We start from the raw sequence: 23,162 nt of genomic DNA on the forward strand, positions 1-23,162 counted from the left end.
CATGGGGTCAGCCCAGAATCCAGAATGCCATGAGGCCTGTTCAGATGTAGAAAATCACCATCTTCTCTCATCTGTAGCCATAATTTCCTTTCTGTTCCTGTGACAAACACCCTGATAATTTAGAAAAGGCAGGGTTCATCTGGCTTATGATTCCAGGGTCAGCCCATCATTCAGGAAGTCAAGGTAGGAACTTGAAGCAGCTAGTTCCATCATACCCACAACTGAGAGTTACTTAGGAAGCTCATTTTCTCCTCTTTATAGTCCAGTATAGGCTCCATGAAACCATGCCTTTGCATCCAGGCAGATTTTCCTACTTTAATTAATACAATCAAGATGAATTGCCCACAGCCACACCCACAGCCACACCCACAGAACAACCTAATCAAGACGATCTCTTAATGAATTCTCTTCCAGGTGATTCTAGACTGTGTTGACAATTAAAACTACCATTAGGCCTGTGCTTCCAGTGAGGCGCCTGGGTTTTGCTCTGTGACAGACACATCTTCTTCCTTGTCTCCTTGATCAAGTAGCAAGGCCACTCTCTTATGTTTTTTTTTTTTTTTCATATGGCAGAGTCAGTTCATTATCTTCTCATAATAATTCTCTAAAGAAGATATGATGAATTCTTGCTGGTATAAACACAGTTGGAAAAGGATGGCCTACCTGTAGAGAGCTGCAGCTTCTGACTTCTCACACTGGAAGCTGAGCTGTGCTGTGCTCTACTGTCTTTGCTTCTTATACAGAATGCAGTCGTGGATGGTCAGACAAAGAAAAGAAGTGGGAGGTGCTATTCTTCTTTTGTGCCAATGGTGAGTTACTCTGGAGAGTCACCTCAGTATAAACATGATGGGGGAGAGAAAGTTAGGGCTCACCATGAAGCCACCTGAGGCTGCCTATGAGTTTCCATGACAGGTTTTGTAATTACATATGTGGTACTTCCTAAAGCAAGGCTATAATTTTTTTTCTTCATAGGACAGAAGCTACATATAGCTCAGATTTGCCATGATGTATCTGAACCTCCTAGATGGATAAAGATGTTTGAGTGTGCATCTTCCTGAGAAAATGGTGGCTGCTATCTCAAGTGTATGTGGTCCTCATTGGTAATTTTTAGTGACAAATGAGAAAGGTCACCAGAAATCGTGCCTAACCTTGATATAAAGTGCTTAATAATTAATGAGAAGCCACAACTGCAATGGTTTGTGTGGTTCCTGTGGTCCATCTATACATTTGGTATTCCATTTTTAAATTCTGCAAAAAGAAGTATGATAAATGATTGTTAGCCTTTACTTACTGTTTTGCCTCATCTGTAGTGATATTTTCCAGTTGAAACAGGACTTGGCTTTGTGCATGTCAGTAGTACTCTAGCAATGTAAAAAAGCAGGCTGTCTCCATGATTGTTGCAGCTCTTCCTTCTACCCCTTCACCTCCTCTTAGATACTAAAGCATGCTAGTATTTTTTTCTAGTATTGTACTTGAGTTGGTGTATTTATAAATAATGAGCAGATACAGTTCATGATAACACAGAGAAGTGCTGTTTGTGGTGATGTATTTATCCACTCTGCAGTCTTCTGTGAGGGGAAACCTTCCATGCCACCTTTTCCTTTAACAAAAATCAGCCAGAAGATTATTTAGAACCTCTTCAATATCTGCTTCCCTGTAAATAGTCAGGTTGTTGGTCTTGATTTGAATTAAAACAACTTGTCAGTATTTCCATTTTTTGATTGGATTATTGCTTTATTTACACATTAATTTGTACACTTATTTTAGATATTTAATATTTAAATATTTACTGAGCACCTTTTGTGTGCCAGAGACTTCTTTAGGTAATGTAACCATAATAGTGCACAAAAAAGACTGAAGTTTTACTTGTGTAAGGCCTAGGGCAGAAAAGTCAAACCATAAATAATAAAAGTAAATAAAACATCGAAGTGTTTATAAATAGAAACTATTTACAGTGGTGAATGTTGCTGAGGGAAATGTTATAATAGTATAAAACTTCCACTTTGTGACAAACACTGTACAAAAAACAATGTTAATTTCTATTGAATATTTTCTTTATTTAGATTTCAAATGTTATCCCCTTTCCTGGTCCCTGCCCCCTGAAACCTCCTATACCATTCCCCCTGCCCCAGCTTCTATGAGGGTACTCCTCCACCCACTCACCCACCCACTCCTGCCTCCCTGCCCTGGCATTCCCCTACACTGAGGCATCGAGCCTTCACGGGACCAAGGGCCTCTCCTTCCGTTGATGCCTGACAAGACCATCATCTGCTACATGTGTAGCTGGAGCCATGGGTCCGTCCATGTATACTTTTTGGTTTAGTCTCTGGGATCTCTGGGGCATCTGGTTGGTTGATATTGTTGTTCTTTCTATGGGGTTGCAAAGCCCTTCAGCTCCTTCAGTCCTTTCTCTAACTCCTCCTTTGGGGACCCCATGCTCAGTCCAATGGTCAGCTGTGTGCATCCACCTCTGTCTTTGTCAGGCTCTGATAAAGCCTTTCAGGAGACAGCTATATCAGGCTCCTGTTAGCCAGCTTGGCATCCACACTAGTGTCTGGGTTTGGTGACTGTGTTTCCATTTTCATCAACAAATTAGTATCAGTGCTTGAACACAGTTGTTCGTTGCTTCTATTCAATGTTGATTTTAGAGGGTATTTTAAATCAACTTAAATTTTTTTCCTCTTCCACATCAATTCAAATGTCCCACCTTCATATTATACTTAAATATTTATATGTTCACCTAGGATGACTCCTTTGACATTGGTGTGATTGCCTTTTATACCACTCACAATGTCCATAGCTGTTAAATTTAGCAAAGCCCTGTGGTGATGGATCTGTCTGTAGATACAAGTGGACTTGAGAGAAAAGCTATCACATATGGCCAGAAACTTGGTCAGTTGGATGTTCATAAGCAGCAACATAAAGCCGATGTATTTACCTTGTACCTGCTGTCTGTCAGGTGCCCTGTCATCGACATCAGTGAAGTGAATTGGCAGATGGCAGCAACATGACATGCAAAATCTAGATTAATACATTCTCCTGGCACCAGAAACATTCCATTTGCACCCCTTCATTTGGAGGACTAATTATATAGAATAACTCTAGGTATTAGTTTTTAAAGGAACCTTCATGTGTAGGGAACTGCCAGGCTCTTCAGCTCACATGTCAGCCCTAATTAAGACCCATCTCAAAGTCATTAAAATCTGGCCCAACTGTTTAACATCTTTCCCAGTAGTTCACCTTCAGATGAAAAACATTGTACTTTCTTTTTTTTTTTTCCTGCTCTCACTTTTTGTTGTCTAGTTAATAGGAACCATTAGTTTGGAAAGATGAATTTAAAAATGAATAGTAGAGTCTCTGTGTAAGTCTCTAAAGACTTTTCCATGCCATAATCAAGGTGAAAAATGCTTATTGCAAATGTTCTGGCTGACAGAATTATGTATTTAAAACCAAAAAGTCTGTGGTAACTAGAGAAAACAAAATGTATAATGAAGATAAAATAAAATAGTCTCTGATGGGAGATGACTTATTAGGTAAAATGCTTGCTTCGCAAGCGTGAGAGCTGGAGTTCAGATACGCAGCAGCATTGTACATACCCAACAGGTAGAGCGGCCCTCCTGCAATCCCACCCTCTAGAAGCAGAAGTGTGGCATTCTCAGAGTAAGCTGGATAGCTAAGTTTGTGGAGCCAGAGACTCTCTCTGCCTTTATACAGTGTGAAGGTGAATGAGGACGACGGCTGAGGTCCTCCTCTCTCATGTTGTACATACACATACATACACAATATATATCCACATACAGCCACACACAGCAACACACACTTGCATACACATGGGTACCCACACACAGGAACATGTACACATTCACATGCATACATACCATACACACATGCAAAAAATGAATTCATAAAATGGTTGGTGGAAGGTAAACTATTCCTAAAGTGCGGGCATGGGGGAAGGGGGGAAATCAATCTCTAGTTTTCAAGTCTATGCACCCCAAAAAGAAATAAAATTTCATTTCTGTCCTTGTCAGAAAGGACAATTAGGGCAGATTGGCATATTATCGAATTTGTAACTTGGTGATGGGTCTTTGTTGAAGAAATTATAAATTGGCAGTATAAATATACAGTTTTTAAAAGAACTAGATTTTATTCAGATAAAATTAAAAGAAAATATGGTGCTCTGAATAAATAAAGAAGGTGGAGTGTGCTGGCAGTTTACCCTCAGATTCTGGAAGGAAACATGGAACTGTCATACACAGGCTGAGCCAGGAAGGTGATTCATCACAAAGCTATCACCTTAGCCTGACTCAGGTCACCTGTGATAGAGGATCAGTTGCAGGATCTGAGCCATTCCTTTAAAGACACATGGACAAGCCTCAGTCAGCTCTCATGGATTTATCCTGGATAGCCTCCACTGAAGAGACCCCTCAGTCAGTAGATCACACGCCGTTAAAGCCTGACAACTCAATTTCAGATCCCTAGAGCCTGTGTGAATAGCTGGGCACAGTGGCAGGAACCTGTGACTCTAGGCCTGGGGTGGGTGCAAATAAATAAATAAATAAATAAATAAATAAATAAATAAATAAATAAATAAAACATACATGGATGCATACACACACACATATATACAAACATATACACACATAAATACACAAAAACACACACACATATCTACACATACACACATATATACACATACACACATATACACACAAGCATGCCTATACATACACATACATATACAAACATACACACACACATACATATATATATATACATACACACATCTATATATATACACACATACAGACACACACAGACACACACATAAATACACAAACATATACACACATATATACACATATGTACACATAAACACACACATATATATACACAAACATATACACACAGACATACACACATATGTATACACAGGCACACACATATACAAACATACACACATATACACACATATGCATACACAAACATGCACAAACACACACATAAACATACACATATATATACACACACAGACACAAACACATATATAAACATACACACACACACACACACACACACACACATATATATATATATATATATATATATATATATACCTACACACATATACACACATACACACACTCATACACATTCTACATACCACCCACCACATAGATGAGGGGGTAAAAAGAGAACTTTGAAGACACCCCCTGCCCTCTATTTTTCTTTAATAAAATAGGAGGAGCTACATGTATATAGTAAGAGCCTCCAGGATACTCATTTACTTCTTAGCTTTTCCTGGTCATCATTTCAGATAACATACTATTAGACACTAGAAGCTAGAACATTCAAAGTTGGTATGTGTTCAAGGGAGTCTAAGACCCTGCACCTCTGCCTCTGTCTTAGGCTGTTCTTGGGACTTCTGTATGAAGAATTTTGAATTCCAGTGATTTACTTGAAAATGGAAGACAATTTGACTTACTGATTTTATACTTCCATTAAAGAAAGCAAATATTGCTATAGAAAGTATCCTTATTTTACTGCTTAGTCATCTCCATATGTAACATAGCTGACTTCAGTGCTCTGATGAATTAGCTCATTTCTTAAATATTGATTATCTGAACATCCTCATTTATTCTCAGATTCCTGAACATTTGTCACAATGGAAATTGTGCCATTAACTCTTCATAGATAATAAAATCATAGAAAAAGAAATCTTATTTTCAGATTTGTTGTGGAAAGCATGAAGAAGTATTTACACACATCGTTCATTGCAAAAACATGCCCCAATGACTTCTTCCTGCCTCTTCAAAGATGCTATTTCTTCTGTATTGCCTTTGGCAGTGAGGAAAATTCTCCGATGATAGTTTCTCATAACATCATATTTCAAAGTCTTCTTGACATTATTTGCTCCTCTGTCACCAAATATGAAACCTAAATTCAACTCCAGCCCATAATAATCTTTCAGGTTTAGTTGTTGCAGCAGAAAATTACCAGATCCACAGTCAAACTTCCCATGGTTTCTTGAAGATGCTATGCTCACATAACTAATGTCTGGCTCCCAGCCCACAGGCTGCAGGGGAAGGGAGATATCTCAGCTCTAGGCCTCAGTCCCAAGCTCTAAGGGATGATGGAAGGAAGAGAAAGAAGATGGATAACATGCCACCTCTCCTCCCTGCTCTCTGTCTGAAACAAGAGAAAGATTGCTGTGATTGTTCTATTGCTATGTGATCTGCAAACTGAGTGTCCTAGTCAGGGTTTCTATTCCTAACTAAGATAAATTGGTACCAGCGTAGTGGGGTATTCCTGTGACAACCTGACCATGTTTTGGGGAGGACCGTGGAAGGACTTTGGAACTTTGAGCTAGAAAAGCCATTAGAATATTAAGAGCTTGGTGGAAAGTTCTGTAGGAGCTTGGAAGACAATGTTAAGAACAGTGCAAAAGATGGAGGCCTGGCTTGTGAAATTTCAGAGTGAAGATTAAAGACTCTTACAGTGGTCATGTTTTGATTGCGAAGATTCTGTGGTTTTGGTTAGCTGGGGCTGAAGAATCAGCTGTGAGTAATAAGATACCAGAACCACTAAAGCAAACCTTTGTGTTACTGGGACTATTGATGCTGGTTAGCTAGAGCTAAGAAATTAGCAGTGGTTAAGAAGAGACCAGCATCACTGAGATGAAATCTTCTTGGAAGTGTTTTCTGAGAGCACAGAGAGTGTGTTCCAGAGATAGCCACAGTTGTATTTTATGATGGGGCTGGACTTGATACTGTGTAAGAGTCACCCAGATGGTACTGGTTCTGAAGGCATGAAGGGGTCATGAAGAGCAGCTGAGGCTCTTGGCACAGTGAGAGGCCACAGAAGGCCATTGGTGAAGGTGCAGCCTCAGTTGCAACTGATGGCCCAGGACTTGAAGGGGTCATGCATAGGAGCAGAGGCTTGTCACCCTGAAGAGAGCCTATGAGAGGCTATTGGTGAAGCCTAATTACAGAGGAAGATAGCAGCATTTTGGAGATGCCAGTACCATGCGATGACCACCAAGAACAGCAGCAGCAGTGGAGTACAGGCAGCTGGAGCCTACAAGACAAGCTGTGTGCTACAAAGGGCAGAGCTGGAGAAGTGACCCAAGCCCTTGGAGGAACCCGGAAGATCGTGACATTGAACCATTGGAGTGTGAGTTTTTCTTTTGGTTGTGACTGTGCCCTGATATGTTTCCCTCTTGAAGGAAGAAAGTATTTTAGTGGAGCCCACAGTTGAGAGACTTTGAATTTTTAAAAGACTTTGAAGTTTAAAGATATTGGACATTTTAAGGTGATTGAACTTTTAATATGTAAAGACTGTGGGACTTTTAAAGTAACTTAAATCTTGGGGATGAATAAGAAAGTAAGGGTTGAGGCTTAATAGTGATGTGTTTGTGTGTCAAGTTGACAAGGGGTCAATTGTACTGGCTAGTTTTGTGTGTCAACTTGACACAGGCTGGAGTTATCACAGAGAAAGGAGCTTCAGTTGGGGAAGTGCCATCATGAGATCCAGCTGTGGGGCATTTTCTCAATTAGTGATCAAGTGGGGAGGGCCCCTTGTGGGTGGTACCACCTTTGGGCTGGTGCTCTTGGGTTCTATAAGAGAGCAGGCTGAGCAAGCCAGGGGAAGCAAGCCAGTAAGAAACATCCCTCCATGGCCTCTGCATCAGCTCCTGCTTCCTGACCTGCTTGAGTTCCAGTCCTGACTTCCTTTAGTGATGAACTGCAATGTGGAAGTGTACGCTCAATAAACTCTTTCCTCCCCAACTTGCTTCTTGGTCATGATGTTTGTGCAGGAATAGAAACCCTGACTAAGACACTGAGGATATCTAGGTAGTGGGTGCTGGTGGTATCTGTGTATATAGGAGCTGGAGCCACGTTTGAGCTTAATGGTGATATTTTGTGTCTTCTAAGATACTGAACTTACAACTGAGTACAGTTACCAGAAAGGACTTTAGTGCAGAGAAACAAGTTCTACCCACAAGAGCAAAGGGAAATGGCTGCTTAGTGACTGAATGGACCAGGTAAGTCCAACCAAATCTACCCACTTTTATTCCACCCCTAGCTTGCACCCTTATTCAGAATTAGGTATTGCTGAGTGTGTGTGTGTGTGTGTGTGTGTGTGTGTGTGTGTATACTCCAACAGGACATGAACAGGCCTCAGTTTTAAACATTAAAACTTCATGCTGCTTTCTCTACTTTCTCTTTGATTTTGCAGTTAGAGGGCTGCAGCTTAAACGCAAGCTTTGAAGAAGTCAGAGCTATATCCCAGAGTCCTGCAGATCCTGCACAGAGAAGAGATCCTCTTACTCCATCTATGATGAATTTTTTTTTTTTTTTTTGTGACAGACACTCCAACTGAGAACAGCCACCAAGATGTCAGCATCTGTAAGTTTTTGTTTTGTTTTGTTTTTTACCTCTGGCAGCTAAAAACACATTAGCTTTAAAAGAGAAAGTTATTTTTTTTTAAATTTCAAAATTATTTTTGTTTGTAGGTGTGTATGTCTATGTGTGGGTTACATGCACATGAGGTTAGGTGCCTGAGAAGCCTGGTGATATCACATCCCCTGGAGCTGGAGACTGAAGTACTAGGAGTCAAGCCTAGGTCTTTTGACAGAGGAGTAACTCTTCTTAACCACTAAGCCATATTTCCAAGTCCAGAATCCCTTAATTTTAAGATTAAGGAATCCACCACAGTTTACTACTGATTTAAGCTGTTATCATATTTGAAACTGTGAAACTTTGGCTGTGTCATCCATATAACAATTTTCTCCAATGGTGTAACTATTATTAGAAACATAAGTTAATTTTTATGCCTCAGTGTGCTATGATCTAAAGGTGATATTGTCCTAATGTATATGGTGAAGACCTAATACCCAAGGTAATGGTGTGTGTTGCAGGACATCCATCGGTAGTTGGTTTGCTTAGAGGGAGAATCCTTCTCTACCTGTATCCATACAGTAGGAACACCAAGAGTCCTGTGATTGCTGAGTCCTTCATGAGAGGTCACAGTGAAAAGTGTGAGTGAAGCAAACCACTAACATATCAGCCTTGATTGTGGTGGATCCATGAGGAGTTAATGTGGTGTCTGTCAAACGTGCTTTCCATTTTATGATACTCTATTGCAACACTTCAAAAATACTAAGACAGGGCAGAAGCATAGGGTTGTAGAAATGACAGTAGTAAGTGCAAGGTCAACACTGATGTCTATGTAATTTTTTCGTTAAACAATGCTAGTTAGAAATATAAATATAAATGAAAAGAGTGATTGATATGGCTAAACTGGGTAAGACTTTCCAGATGGCAGCCGGAAAATTGAGAACATCTTCTGTGGTAAGAACACTGCTAACCTCCAGGCTATGTGTCCACTCTCTAGCTGGAACTCCAGCCTGACAACAAAGTGCTGGAATTTATTCTCCATTTACATTCCAAGGAGTGTACTATGTCATGTCCTTATTTGGAGAAAAAGTAGAAAACCCTAAGAAACAAAGAAACAACATGAAAAGAAACGTTCAAAGAGATAGGCATGTAGGCTTCACAGAGGCCAGATGGAGGGCTCCAGGAGAGTGCAGCTGCTATTACTGTTGTCAGGTAGAAGAAGAACTCTGAGAACTCAGGCTCAGTTTCACCACAGTACAGATTGGGGGCAACACTGGGTTTTTCCCAAGCAATGATGAGAACCTGATGGTGGTGGATTCCATGCAGAAAAAGAAATGGTAGTAGTGGTGGTGGTGGTGGCGGGGGGGGGGGGGGCAGCTTTTCATTCGATGACACAAGGGGTGGCATTCATAAATTAAAATGAACCATTCTCCATTCTCTTGACATATATTAGCCTAAATGGAGATTCCAGATCATGTTTACCAAATATTTATTACAATTAACAGCGGGCAGGAAACAGCTATATCATAAGATCTAGCAATTGATGTCACCTCCTCTGGGAAGTTCCTCCTGCCTTGCAGATGGTTAGTTGATCATTGTTCTCTGTCCCCAACACACATTTCCAGAGCTGCTTGGTGCTGGAATCTTTATTTATTTATGCTCATCTCCCTCTGATTATACACTGAGAGCCCCTTCATCAACCCAGTGGCCTACAGTGTGAATTCCACAAAAGCTTGGCGAGGGAAGGAATAGATAAAGCTCATTTTTCTTTTAACCCTTCTCACATTTATTATATTCCAGCCTTCTGTCTCCTCTCTCCCAGATCTTCCTTCCTCCTCTCTTCAGAGAAGAGCTGGCTTCCCAGGGACATCAAACAAACAAGGCATAAACAAAGCTACAATAAGACCATGAGCCTCACATTTTCAGTTGGTCTAAATGACACAAGGCAACTCTCATGGATGACAGGTTTTCCAAGATAAAAATCCTGAGACTTAGGGGAATAAGGAGGCCTGTGTTTAAAATGCTGCATCATGCTGTCCTTTCCAAAGAAGCCATCCAGCCAATCCTGCGGTTACTCAGTCAAGTCCACAACTGTCTCCTTCTCATTGTGGTATTTGTCCACACTGCCTTACCATACAGAATATCAGAGAATCTAGATGAAGACTCGGAGATCTGAAATTCGGCTCATACAAACTTTATAGATTTCTGTGCTTCAGAGTGTCTCAGTGCTCAAATTAGCATATCTGTAGCTTCACTTTAAAAAGACAATTGATTAGAAATATGGTGCTACCAAATGAAGACACTTTTTAAAGGGTAATTAGTTTTTAATGTTAATTGAAAAGTTGAATGTGACTTTTTCTTGCATGTGATTTTTGTCATATGTACAAATGCTCTAATAAAATTAAATTATTACATTTATGGAACCCTTTCTAACCCTGAAGAAAATGCCTTTCCAGGGCTGGAGAGTGGACTCAGTGCTTAAGGCACTGGCTGCTCTTGCAGAAAATCTAGGGTTTCAGTTCCCAGTCCCACATAGTGATGTACAAACAACTGTCACTCCAGCTCTGGAGGACCCAATGTTTTCTTCTGGCCTCCATGGGTACAGTCACATATGAGATGCACAGATAACAGGTAAAATACCTATATACACAAAAAATAAAATGAAAACTCTCCTTTTTAACACTATGTTCATTCTGTTTATACATCATCTATCTCTATCTATCATCTACTTATCTATTAATATCTATCATCTATCTAAGTCTATATATCTATTGCTATCATATATCTATTTAGTTATCATCTAATGTATCTATCATTTATAAAAATCTATGTATCTATAAATTATCTATCATCTATCTATCATGTATCTATCGATCATCCATGTGTTGATTACTATCTATCAATTATCTAAAATCTAACTAAATCTATGTATCTATTGCTATCCATCATCTATCTACATCTATCTATGCATCTATATATTGATATCTATTGCATCTATATATTGATAACTATCTATATCTATCTTCTATCTATTATCTATCTATATCTATGTTTATATATTGCTATCATCTATCTGTCTACGTATCAGTTATCTCTATCTATCATATATCTATCTATTTATCCATCTACCTATCTACCAATCTATCATCTATCAATTTTGTTTTCAAGTTTACATCACATAAAATGTAACAGTGTTGCATAGGATGGAATGTCCCATGTATTTATTTTATCAGCAGTCAAAGAACTTGGATACAAAAGTACTAAACTAATAGACATCACCTATTTGCTTCCTTCAACTACAGTTTAGAAAACTATTACTAAATGATTAGAGAAGTGGATGTATAGTGACTTTCTGTGTTCTATCTACTGCACATCCATGCGCTTTCAGGGATATGTTGTGAGTAGCTAAACATTAACATATGCAGACATTTTTTAGAAATGTTTGTGAGTCTCTAGTAAGAAAGGGCTACCATCCTTATCTCTAAATTCCATTGAAGTCATAGAGAAATGGAATTTTGATCTCTAGTATTTTCATGTGTGACACAATGAACCTTCACCATGTCTGAGAGAAAGAGGTGCGATAACCTTCTTGTCAAACTGTAATTTCAGATGAATTACCAAACTTTTCAAAAGATGAGTGGAGACAAAATGTAAAATAGTGATTAACAGCGTTTATTCATGTCACTGTGTTTACTGATTGTAAATGTGGAAATTGAAGCCACTTGGGAAAGAGAAGCCATTGCTTTCATTCCCTGAATGCCAGGCCACATACACACCTCCTCCTTCCATCCCTCCTTCTCTTCCTCTGTATCTCTCTCCTTGCTTCTCTCTCGTTTCCCAATCCAGTCCCAGCCTTATCTCCTCTACCTGCTCTCTTTAGCCTACCCCTCTCTGACTCCCCTGGATTTGTCCCTCCACACCTAATACATCTCTTTTATGAGATTCACTGCCTGGTATGATTCTCTCATTGGAAGAATCCAGGAAGCCAACAAGCAAAGAACTGAAGATGGGAAGAAGTGAAGTGGAGAGGGACACCTCTCCTGCTCAGCTCAGCTGGGGATACCCTACCCTGGGAACTGCAACACTGAAGAAAAGGAGAGGCAAAGCAGAGCAGTAACACTGTGGCACTCCAGCTCAGCCAGAGAGAGCCTCCTTCAGCTCTGCAAGGGGAGAGGAGGCTTCCTCTCTAGAGTCATGTGGTTCCTAGGCTACTGTACCTCATGATTCCCTTCCATTGGGAGACCCAGGGCTCCAGAGTCTCAGGATACCTTTCCATCCCAGCAGGAAAGCTGGATCTTTCCAGGCCACGAAGTCAGACTTGATTGTCTTGTGAGTGAATGAATAATCGCCATGAGAACATTCCAAGGTATCTGTTAGAAGTTAAGTCCATTTTCAGTCTGTCAGTCAGAGTTCTTCAGAGGAACTGAACTGATAGAATTTATCTGTCTGAATGTTTGTCTAAAGGGGATTTAACATAGTGGCTTACAGGTTGTGGTCCAGCTTGTTCGACAACGGTTGTCTACTAACAGAAATCTAAGAATCCAGTAGTTGTTCAGTCTATGGAGCTGATGCCTTAGTTGGTCTTCAGTTTATGTCAGAATCCTAAAGTAGGCTCTAATTTCCTGAAGAAATGGACTTGCCAGTGAGGAGAGTGAGGGCAAACAGGCAAAGAACAAAGAGCTTCCTTCTTCCTTGTCCTTTACAGAAGGCCTGCTAACAAAAGGTGTGGCCCAGATTAAAGATGGGTCTTTCCACATCAAAAGACTTGGATTAAAAGTAGGTCATTTCATCTCAAAAGGAAAATGAAAGGACAGAGGGTCAAGGGATTGGTGGGGTGGGAGTAGGGCAGCTGGAATTTGAGGGAGGGGAATCTGTGGTTAGAATGTTTTATATGGGAAGAATTTATTTTCAATTAAAAAAATACCTGGTAGTGTACTCAGATGCTTGAGTCTTAGTTAATTCTAGCTGTAATCATGTTGACAACCAAGAATAGTCATCCTACAGGCTTTTAAAAGAATTTCCTCCCGTGGAGCTGCAAACCCCTTCAGCTCCTTGGGTCTTTTCTCTAGCTCCTCTATTGGGGACCCTGTGCTCAGTTCAATGGCTGACTGAGAGTGTCCCCCTCTGTATTTGTCATGTACTAGGAGAGCCTCCCAGGTGACAGCTCAGCACCACAGGAGGAACAACAATATGAGTCACCCAGTACTCCCAGAGCTCCCAGGGACAAAACCATCAACCAAAGAGTGCACATGGAGTTACCCCAAGGCTCCAGACAATAGGCAGCAGAGGAGGGTCTTATTAGACACCAAACAGAGGAGAGGCCCTTGGTCCTGGAAAGACTTGATGCTGTAGTATAGAGGAATACCAGGACAGGGAAGTGGGAGAGGGCTAATTGGGGGAAGGGGAGAGGGCTTATGGGATTTTCAGGGGAGGGGGGGACCAGGAAAGGGGACAACACTTGAAATGTAAGTAAAGAATATATCTAATAAAAATACTTTAAAACATAAAAAAAAATTCCAGTACATGGCAGAGTGTTTCTGAAATGAGTGTTTCTGAAATGCTACTGGTCTGGGAATGAGTTCATCCAGACAAAAGAGCCCTTACAGAATAGACACCTTGTGTTAGTCATATGCAAACTAAAAAGCTTTGTTACCATATAGCAAGAACAGAATTGTGAGAAAACAAGAATTTTTGAGTATACACACTATCTCATTGTAATGTAGATATATACAATTCCAGAAAATAAAATAAAAGGAAAAAGAAGGGGGGGGGGCTCACTCAAAATGTAATGGAAACACAAAACCAGCTTCCTTCTTGTCAACATTCTGAAGAATTTGACTAAAAATGTCCCAAACATGAGCCTGTTGTCTACCAACAGGAAAGATGTATTTCCAGAAACAAACTTGATTCCAAAATAAGTCTGTTTTTCTTCATGTCAGCACAGAAAGCAGGTGCTGCCTTCTGATTAATTAAGTCACAAGATGTTCCTCATGCTAAAATCTGAGCAAAGGAATAAGAAACAGAAGTGGAAGGTTTGCATGGATACAATTTCTTGTATTTACTTATTTATTTGAAATTACCCAGAATACCACATGTCCAGCTTGTAAATTTGTCTTCTAGACCATGGACTGCAGTGGAACTTGGTGTATGTGAATTTTGTTTTGTAAAGGACAACAGCTTGAAACAGTTTCAAGTCTCCACTAATCATTTCATAAGGAGTCTGTTAAAAATGAACTATTGACCTTGTTTTGCCAGGTCACTTGTCAAACTGTGTTGCAGGGAGATGTGGGGTTTCCAGGCAACCATTGTCTATATCAATGAAGCTACTTAGAAAGCTACCCAGGCAGTTTGTTCTATGGCCCTGTTATGGTTTTTAGAACAATCAGGAAACCTTTGTTCTCTATAGTTACCCTGTTGCAATCTTCTAGGATTATTTTCTAAGACACTTTTCTAAGCTAAATCCCCACACTCTTAAGAATCCCCTGGGCTTGCAGTGCTTGTTTAAACACAATTCTGAGCTGCAGGAAGTGTGAATCAGCCTTGGTTAGTGTGAAGTTAACATTTTGACTGTTAAAAAGGTCAAAATTAATGAAGCTAGAAAATTCCCAGTTTCACCAAGTAACTCCCTAATGCTTTTAGTAATCCACTTGACAGGAAGGAGGAAAGCATCTGGGTGGACCACATATCTCCAGTTGCTCCGCTCTCTCGGACCTGGTATACATGGGATCCCCAGTCAGCTTCTGTTCCCAGAGTACAATTCAAAGGTTTTCTCCTTAGTTTTTAACAAATAGCCCCAAATGCATGTACTTTTTTTTTTTTAACAGAGCAGGCCCATGAAGTGATGGAGTCCTTGCAGTGTTTTTAAACCTTTTCTCATTGCCCCAGACTATTGAGTGATGGTTTGTGAGATACACAAGCTAAAGTTGTTAGAGAGACTGTAGAGTATCAGATATGGGAATAACCTAGATTTTGGTTTGTCAGTTACTGAGAGATTATATTATCAAAGCTCAAATATTGTTAATTTATTTAATTTGACTGTTGTTTTTAGCCAGGGTCTCATTATGTAGATGACTCTGGCTTTGAACTCACAGAGATCTACCTGCTTCTGCCCCCTGACAGCAAGGGAGAAAGGCATATACCATCACACCCAGCTGCTTTAAAATGTCTTACATCACATCGCTTGGGGGCACGTTTTACTGTAATGAATATGCCTGTGTTATCAACCTTCAACTTAGACCACCAGACATGGATGTAGTGGGGAGGGGGGTCTCTGAAACCTTTCTTGGAATTTGAATTCTTCCAAGTTCTGTGTAAAAGGTGCTGGACCCCTGTAAGACGCAGAAGCAGCCACCCCCTACAGATCATGAACAATTCAGTTGGATTCCCTTTACCCCAGAAGCATTGGCTTGTTAATTTCAGTGTTCTGACCATGGAGGTGTATGCTTTTGGATGGTCCTGTTTTCTAGCTATAATACTTTTCCATCTCCTTTAATAGGGAATTAATATACTCACTCCATACATACATGAAGTCATGTTTTCTGTGTTTTGAATCAAAGTGATGTCTGCAGGATATGCATCACATTTGAGAACAACACACACACACACACACACACACACACACATAATCCCCACATTGCATATAGGATGTATTTAAGCCTCATACTTCATAGGAGCATTGGAAAATGAAAGGGCAGCTTATAGTCAATAGACACACAAATAAATCTCTATCTCTATCTATCTATCTATCTATCTATCTATCTATCTATCTATCTATGTATCTGGGAATATATGTTTAGATGTTTTATACATTTATTTCCCTACTCTGAGTCTACTGGGGAACAACACACACTGGAGAGGTGTGCATTCCACATGTGACTCCAATGCTCCATTTAGTAGATAGGCCTATTTCCTACAACATGAAACTATAGTGGTGTTTTCTACCTTAGATTATTTTACAACACTGTGAAAGTCAAGGCATTAATGTCTGGTGAGGGTCCTTGTAAGAAATGAAGCACTGTGGTCCATTTTAATATGCTTTGAATTCATTTAGAGCTCACCAAAAATTTCAGGTAACAACTTGGGATCTATCCCATGTACAGGCACCAAACCCTGACACTATTACTGATGCCATGTTGTACTGGCAGATAGGGCCTAACATGACTGTCCTTTGAGAGCCTCTACCATTAGCTAACTGACACAGGTGCAGATTCTTATTAGCCAACCATTGGACTAGAAGAGTTAGGGGAAGAATTGAAGGAGCTGAAGGGGATGGCAACCCCATAGTATCAACTAACTGGACCCCTCAGAGCTCCCAGAGGCTAATCTACCAACTAATGAGCATACATGGCCACCCCACCACCATCCCCAGGCACATATGTAGCAGAGGATTGCCTGTTCTGGCCTCTGTGGGAGAGGATATACCTAATCCTATAGAGACTTGATACCCCAAGGAAGGGAGATACTGTGGAGGGGTGGGGCTGTGTATGTGGGTGGGTGGGTGGGTGGCTGGGGAAGCACACTCTCAGAAGCAAAGGAGATGGAGGATGGGGTGAAGAACTCTGGGAGGGGAAACCAGGAAGGGGGCAATATTTGGAATGTAAATACAAATTATTCAATAAAAATGAATTTTATGTAAGTAGGAAGCCCAGTTACCTCTTTTTCTAGTCACTGGTTGCCTGGCACTTCCAGGATATCTTAGGGATGAGAATTACAGTCTACTATGTGAGTTAAGAGATGTCTCAGGAAGGAAGAATCTAGAGCTCCAGGATACATACTAGTTGAGACTCTGAGTTATACAGAGTATGGAACTAGGTAAGGTGTAAACAGGAGTGCATGGTGGGATTTTGGATTGGGAGCTGCTGATACTGGGTGATCAGAAAGATCATACCTCCCACAAGTACCCAGCCAAGGGAAGAGGGAGCAGAGTGTTGTGATTAGGGCTTATCAGGGCTGGTTCCCAGCCATGCAGACTGTTAAAATAAACTTCCCGGATTAGACCAGTGAGTGTCCATAGCTCTTACTGTGAAGTGAGGGTCTCAGTTCTGACAAGATAGAGCATAAGGTGAGGTAGTAGGCCAGTGGGACTGACCTGAGGTAGGTGGATCTCTTGTTCTTGCATTAGGTAGTGCTCCTAGAATGTAGCATAGATGACCATCTTTGGTTTGCTTACCAGTTTGGTATGTGGATTCCTCAATCCTTTCTCTAAGTTTGGAGTCATCTGGTGAAAGTGTCTGTAAGCATGGAGCTCAGAGGAAGGACATCTTGGATGTTCACATTTCTTCTCCATAGCTGACATGACTTTTTAATTCATTTATGCAGGTAACATTGATGTGTAGGTGTTCTGACCTGTTGTATTCTTCACGCTTTAATCCCAGGCTTTGTATATACTGACTCTATTTCCAATATGTAATTGAATTCAGGACAAACATCAAAATGGCAAGAAGATGAATTAGAGAAGGATCTGACATTTTAGTGCATTTCACTTTTTGTGAGAGGAAAAGTTGGTGTATGCTTCCCCAGAACTGTAGTTACACCCATATTTATAAGTAGCCTTTTAAACAAATGTGATGCCTTGTTTGACCTTTTACATAGTTACAATTTATTTTTAATTTTTAATAAGTATTTCTGATAATGTTTGTGTATTTGTCTCTGTGTGTGTTTCTGTGTGTGTGTATGTGTGTATGAATAAGTGTATATGTTTGTGTCTGTGTGTTCAAATGAGTGTGTGTGTATCTGTGTGTATATATGAATGATTGTGTGTATCTGTGTGTATATGTGAATGAGTGTGTGTTTATGAGTACGTGTCTGTGTGTGTGTGTGTGTATCTGCAGATGAATGCATTGCCTGTAGAGGACGGAAGGGGGCATCAGATCTCTTGAAGCTGGAGTTACGGTCAGTTGTGAGACATCTGTTTGTGTGCTGGAAATCAAGCATGGTCCTCTGTAAGAGCAGCAGCAAGAGAATACTGGGCCATCTTTCTGTCCAGCCCCAACCTTCTTGTCTCTCCAGCCCCAACCTTCCTGTCTTTCCAGCCTCAACATTCTGATTAATTTTATTGTGATCACAGATAGGAAGATTTAGATAAGAGGGATTATATCAGTCATTCTTGTGGAATGGACTCATTTATGTATTGTAGTATTTGCAGAGCAGGTTTTGCTTAGAAAGCAAGATGTGGAAAAGAAATTGTATTTAGATGCCCGGAGGGGTGTGCATATTCTCCGTTGCTTTGTCCCCATCTCTTTTAAGAAGCCACAGACTTGTACAGGCATTTGGATTATTAGTTTGCAGGATGGCTGGATTTTATCCCCCCAGGCTCTACCAGAGACATGTCCCACTTCAAGCAAACTCTTGAAAGAATATGTATCTCCAAAAAGTTAATTTTGGACAAATGTTGTGCATATTGTCAGAACTTTAGGGAACCATAACAGATCCAGCCTGGAGCCCTTGAGAACCATGGAATTGAAGTTCTCATACTATGTCACCATGTAGTATGGGAGAGACAGGAGACAATGGTAGAGCAGGCCTAAGCTACCATGTCCTTGATTCTCAGACTAAAAGAGTTTAAAATGAGTCAAATACATATTTTAATTGATAAACTGACTTTATATTCACCTATTGGAAACAGTACAACATATTTTACATCAGATTATGAAATATGGATGTTTTACTAAAGACAGGAAGGGTGTTTTCCAGTCTTTAAAGTAAGTACATTTCAGAGGATCTTAAGGCAATACCATTTATCCATATTCATATCTATTGAAATACTGTACACCCACACACTTCAATAAATAGTTAGAAACCTGACCTCTTTTTAAAATCATTTCTGGATTTCAAAAAAACAATTTTTATTGAAAAGATTAAATAGGTAACTTTCAGCTGTGTTACAAAGCTAAGCACAATGGGTAAATTAACAATTATTCAGTAATTTGATCAATACCATTGATTGACTTTGATAGTTCAGTTGTTGCTCAGAGCGTTCAGACTTCACAGATTGGGGTACTCATCTATATATGTGCAGTTTTTGTCCTGGATTACTTGGGTCATTCTTAGCTTTCCAGTCTACTTTCTAGACATAGCATAAATGTTATGAGAAGATAATTTTTCACTGAAGCTGTGAACCCCAAAGTGACTTTATGCATGAAATGCTCTCTCTCAAATCTCAGTGTCTGCAAAAAAGCACTCAGTACGGTGGCCTGGGCAGTGCCAATCATTCAATAAATTCTGCCAAGCAGGACCACAGGGCACAGCGGGACTTACGTTTAGAATAAGATCATTGGGAAAAAATTAGGCCATTTGCAGTTAAACCAAGAACGCAGCCTGATAGGCTTGTCAGCAGAAGATTCCAGCTCTCCTCCACTCCCCTCCTGATCTTTTTGCTTCCTTCAGTCATTTCTGTTTATCCCCCAAACTCTTTTTTCTCTTCTCCTTTTCCTCATTCTCCTTTCTTTATCATTGCTTTTCCCTTCTTTCTTTAAAAATTTAGGGGCAACAAAAGGAATCCCACAAATGGATATTGTGGAAAACATAACGCTGAAATGAATAGGTAAAGAAAATTGTTGTAAATCAAAAGATAAATTAACTTCATAAGACTGTTATTCTGAAATTGCAACAATCTTGTACAGTCAGGACTGATAAAATGGAGTAATCAGACATTTCAGATGCCCGTCAATGTAAAATCACCTACTTGAACATTATATGCAATACATTCACACAAAAAAGCAAATACTGTAGCCTTATTTGAACAATACTGAACTCATAAATACTCATGGTTTCACTCTGTCCAGGCGCCTAAGGACTATGCTGCTGTAATACAGAAAAACATAGCGGATGCCTCCTCTATTAAAATGTCACTCAATAAAGTCTCTTCTAACATAAAGGCAAATACATGTAGCTACTGAGCTATGACTGTCCTTTGTCACACTCTATGGAAAAACACCAGACTCCACGAATTCGGAATCATGACAACACTTAGAACTAATTATTTGGTTCATCTGTATTTTATACCTCAGTTTACCTCACATGTACCCTACACACCTTACACAGAGGAGGCATTTTTAACTCTAGGGAAACGGTCACTGTATAATACGCATTCTCCAACTGCTTCTCTCCATACAGCGGTTCAGGTGGCCAACACTCCATGGTAGCACCGCTATCTCTAATAAGTAGGTTATTGTGGAGTGTGCTACTTTAAAGCTGCAATACAAAGAAAAAAAAATCCCTTGTTTGCTCACTAATTCCACAAAAAGCATTTTTAGTAGCAAATCACCTAGAAATTTAAGTGCCATAATTTTCAAAAATCACTTTTAATATATCAATCAAAATGACATAAATTTATTACAGCTAGTAAATTTCATAGCATTATGCCACATTATTGCCATTTCATGGGAAGACTATGTATTTATGTCTCCTCACTTATGATTCATTTTCCTAATTAAAATAGATTTATGGTGTCTTTTGGGTCTAAAATTTGTTTAGAAAAAAACAAAAGTTTAAAGTCATCCTTCCAGGGCAAAACATGAACTATCTAAAATAATCACTGTAAAAGTCCTTGTGTGTAGTTTTGAGAGTAGGTCTTTAGTTAGGGTGTGTAGAAGGTCACTGTAGAAACCTAGGCGTGCTGAAATTGGCAACTTCATCAGACCTGAAAAATGGCTTTCAAGGCTCTGGTCTTTCTTTGGTCAAAAGCAAGACCATGAGCCTATTCCTGTAATATAGTAGTTAGACTAACAGCATTTTCCTTCAAAAATGTAATTTTGTTTCTTAAATAGAAAAAATGTAATATTCACAATCATTGAGTGATTAACATATCTCATGATGCCCTCCTTCTGGTGTGTCCATTGGATAGCATCTCACATGTGACCTGTAAGATGCAGTGAAGCGTGGTGAGTCTTCAGTTTTGGCATCAGTTTGAGTGGTAATGACTAACAAGATTTTGGTGATGAATTAATTACTTCAGGGCTGATCTGTTGTGCATGAATGCACAATACTTGTTAAAACACATCTTGGAATTTTAAGGAACATAAGATGCATTCCTATCAATGAAATGACTGAAAACCAGATGGAAAGTTTGCAGGGTTTCTGTCACAGTAACTTACTGATGTCAAAGCCTAAACTGAGCACTCGCTGCTTCCTATCTCTTGGGTGATAGGGCTGCGGTCCATGCAGAGAAGCCCTGTTAGGGTATCAACTTGAATAGTGCAGGAGACTGCTGCTTTACCGGGGGCTCTTGAACAGGTTGTGTTGTCCTGTGATGGATTATGCTTTCCCACAGTGGTACTAATATTATTCATCATGTTATTAAATTGTTTTATCAAGAAAACTGAGATGCTGTGGGCAAAGTTCTCAGGCCCCATGGGTAATGACTAGATACAACCTAATAGCTTCTTGGCCCCCCAAAATGGGGTGGAGTTTAGCTTATCGGTGTAATTTACTTTTTTTGCTTCCAAATTGCAAAGTTTAGGAAAACATTATGTATTTGTCAGAGAAAAAGAGATTATTTTATGAAGGCACACCCATGCTGAAATTAGAAGGAGAAGCATAGCGAGTTATATTACAAGGCTCATTTCCAAAACCTGGATGTCATGCGAGCAGGGACATCTAGATATGTGTTATATTTTGAAGAAATGATCTGAAGGCAATATTATTTGAATTTTTATCAAAAACGAAAAAATGCATCTTTGTAAATGTGGGTTGACTCTTATTGAAACAGGGCTTGGAACCCTTGTATTGCAGCCTTAAAGAATCATGGGTTCACTGCAATATTTGTTATGTAAACTACAGCCGGAAGCCTAGCAGACCACGACTGAATGCTTTTGAAAAGTTGTAGATTACAAACATGAAATCACAATTAATATCCTCTAAAAGTAAGTTCAGACCTTTCACATCTTAAAAAAGGGACAATGTGCAGTGCTTCACAAGGTCGTGTGTCTAATCAAAAGGAGAGGAGAATGAAAGTATTTACACAACCAGCGATTCCACAAACAAAAGGCGTCACCAGCGAACAGACGGCCGATTGTATCCCACGCTGCTTCAACCTAACTGCACCAGATTGGATCCAGCCAGCAGCACTCCCAGAGACTCCTTAAAAGCCTTTCATGGGTCTTTAGATTCATTGTAGGACAGCATTCTTCAGGTAGAATATGCTGATGACAGAAGATAGTGTCAGCGCAAGACTCCAGCAGGAGAAGAGGTCACAGGCATTCCCAGTAATTCCATACTGGGCTGTGCTTGGAGCTGGAAAGAAATGGAAGAGAGTCAATCAAATATAGTTCTCATCTTTTGGTATTCTTGACAATATTCAACTGGAGTGGTACTGGGGGCAGAAATAGCCTCATCATTGAGATCAGTTTTCTCAAGGGCAAAAGAGCCGTGATAAAATCCACCCGGCAGAGCTGTGCTGTAAACTGGAGATGAGCTTCTGGACCCAATAAAGTTAGCTAATGCTCCTTCTCCTCCTACATGTACTATAATTATTTGCATTCACAAGGCAATATTCACTTATGCATACATTTGCGAAGCTTTACAGCCAAATACTACATCAAATGCTGGAAAAACAAACAAAAATAGATTTTCTTTTTTGAAGGACTTTGTTTTTTATGTGTGTAAAGACATTTAAACATCTGTATCACAATACCATACAACATTAGAGTTTGAACATGCAAATTCCACTGATAGAAAAGTTATCATATGAAGTTGCTAGGACCAGAGAGAGTTGATTTTATGAAGTTTTATTACAGGCAACTACTGCTCTTTGATGCAGTAAGT

General features: G+C 39.8%; 1 protein-coding gene across 1 annotated transcript in view; it reads right to left on the reverse strand.

Annotated features, from left to right (window-relative positions):
- Window positions 1–19,015: 19,015 nt before the first annotated feature.
- Negr1 (neuronal growth regulator 1) overlaps window positions 19,016–23,162 on the reverse strand; it is a 779,863-nt gene continuing 775,716 nt past the window's right edge. The window contains exon 7 of the mRNA XM_052178861.1: window positions 19,016–22,631. Within this exon, the coding sequence (XP_052034821.1) occupies window positions 22,507–22,631 (125 nt within the window). The 3' untranslated portion in view covers window positions 19,016–22,506. The remainder of the gene's footprint in view (window positions 22,632–23,162) is intronic.

The sequence above is a fragment of the Apodemus sylvaticus genome, chromosome 4 (assembly GCF_947179515.1).
Source record: "Apodemus sylvaticus chromosome 4, mApoSyl1.1, whole genome shotgun sequence".
Classification (NCBI taxonomy): Eukaryota; Metazoa; Chordata; class Mammalia; order Rodentia; family Muridae; genus Apodemus; species Apodemus sylvaticus.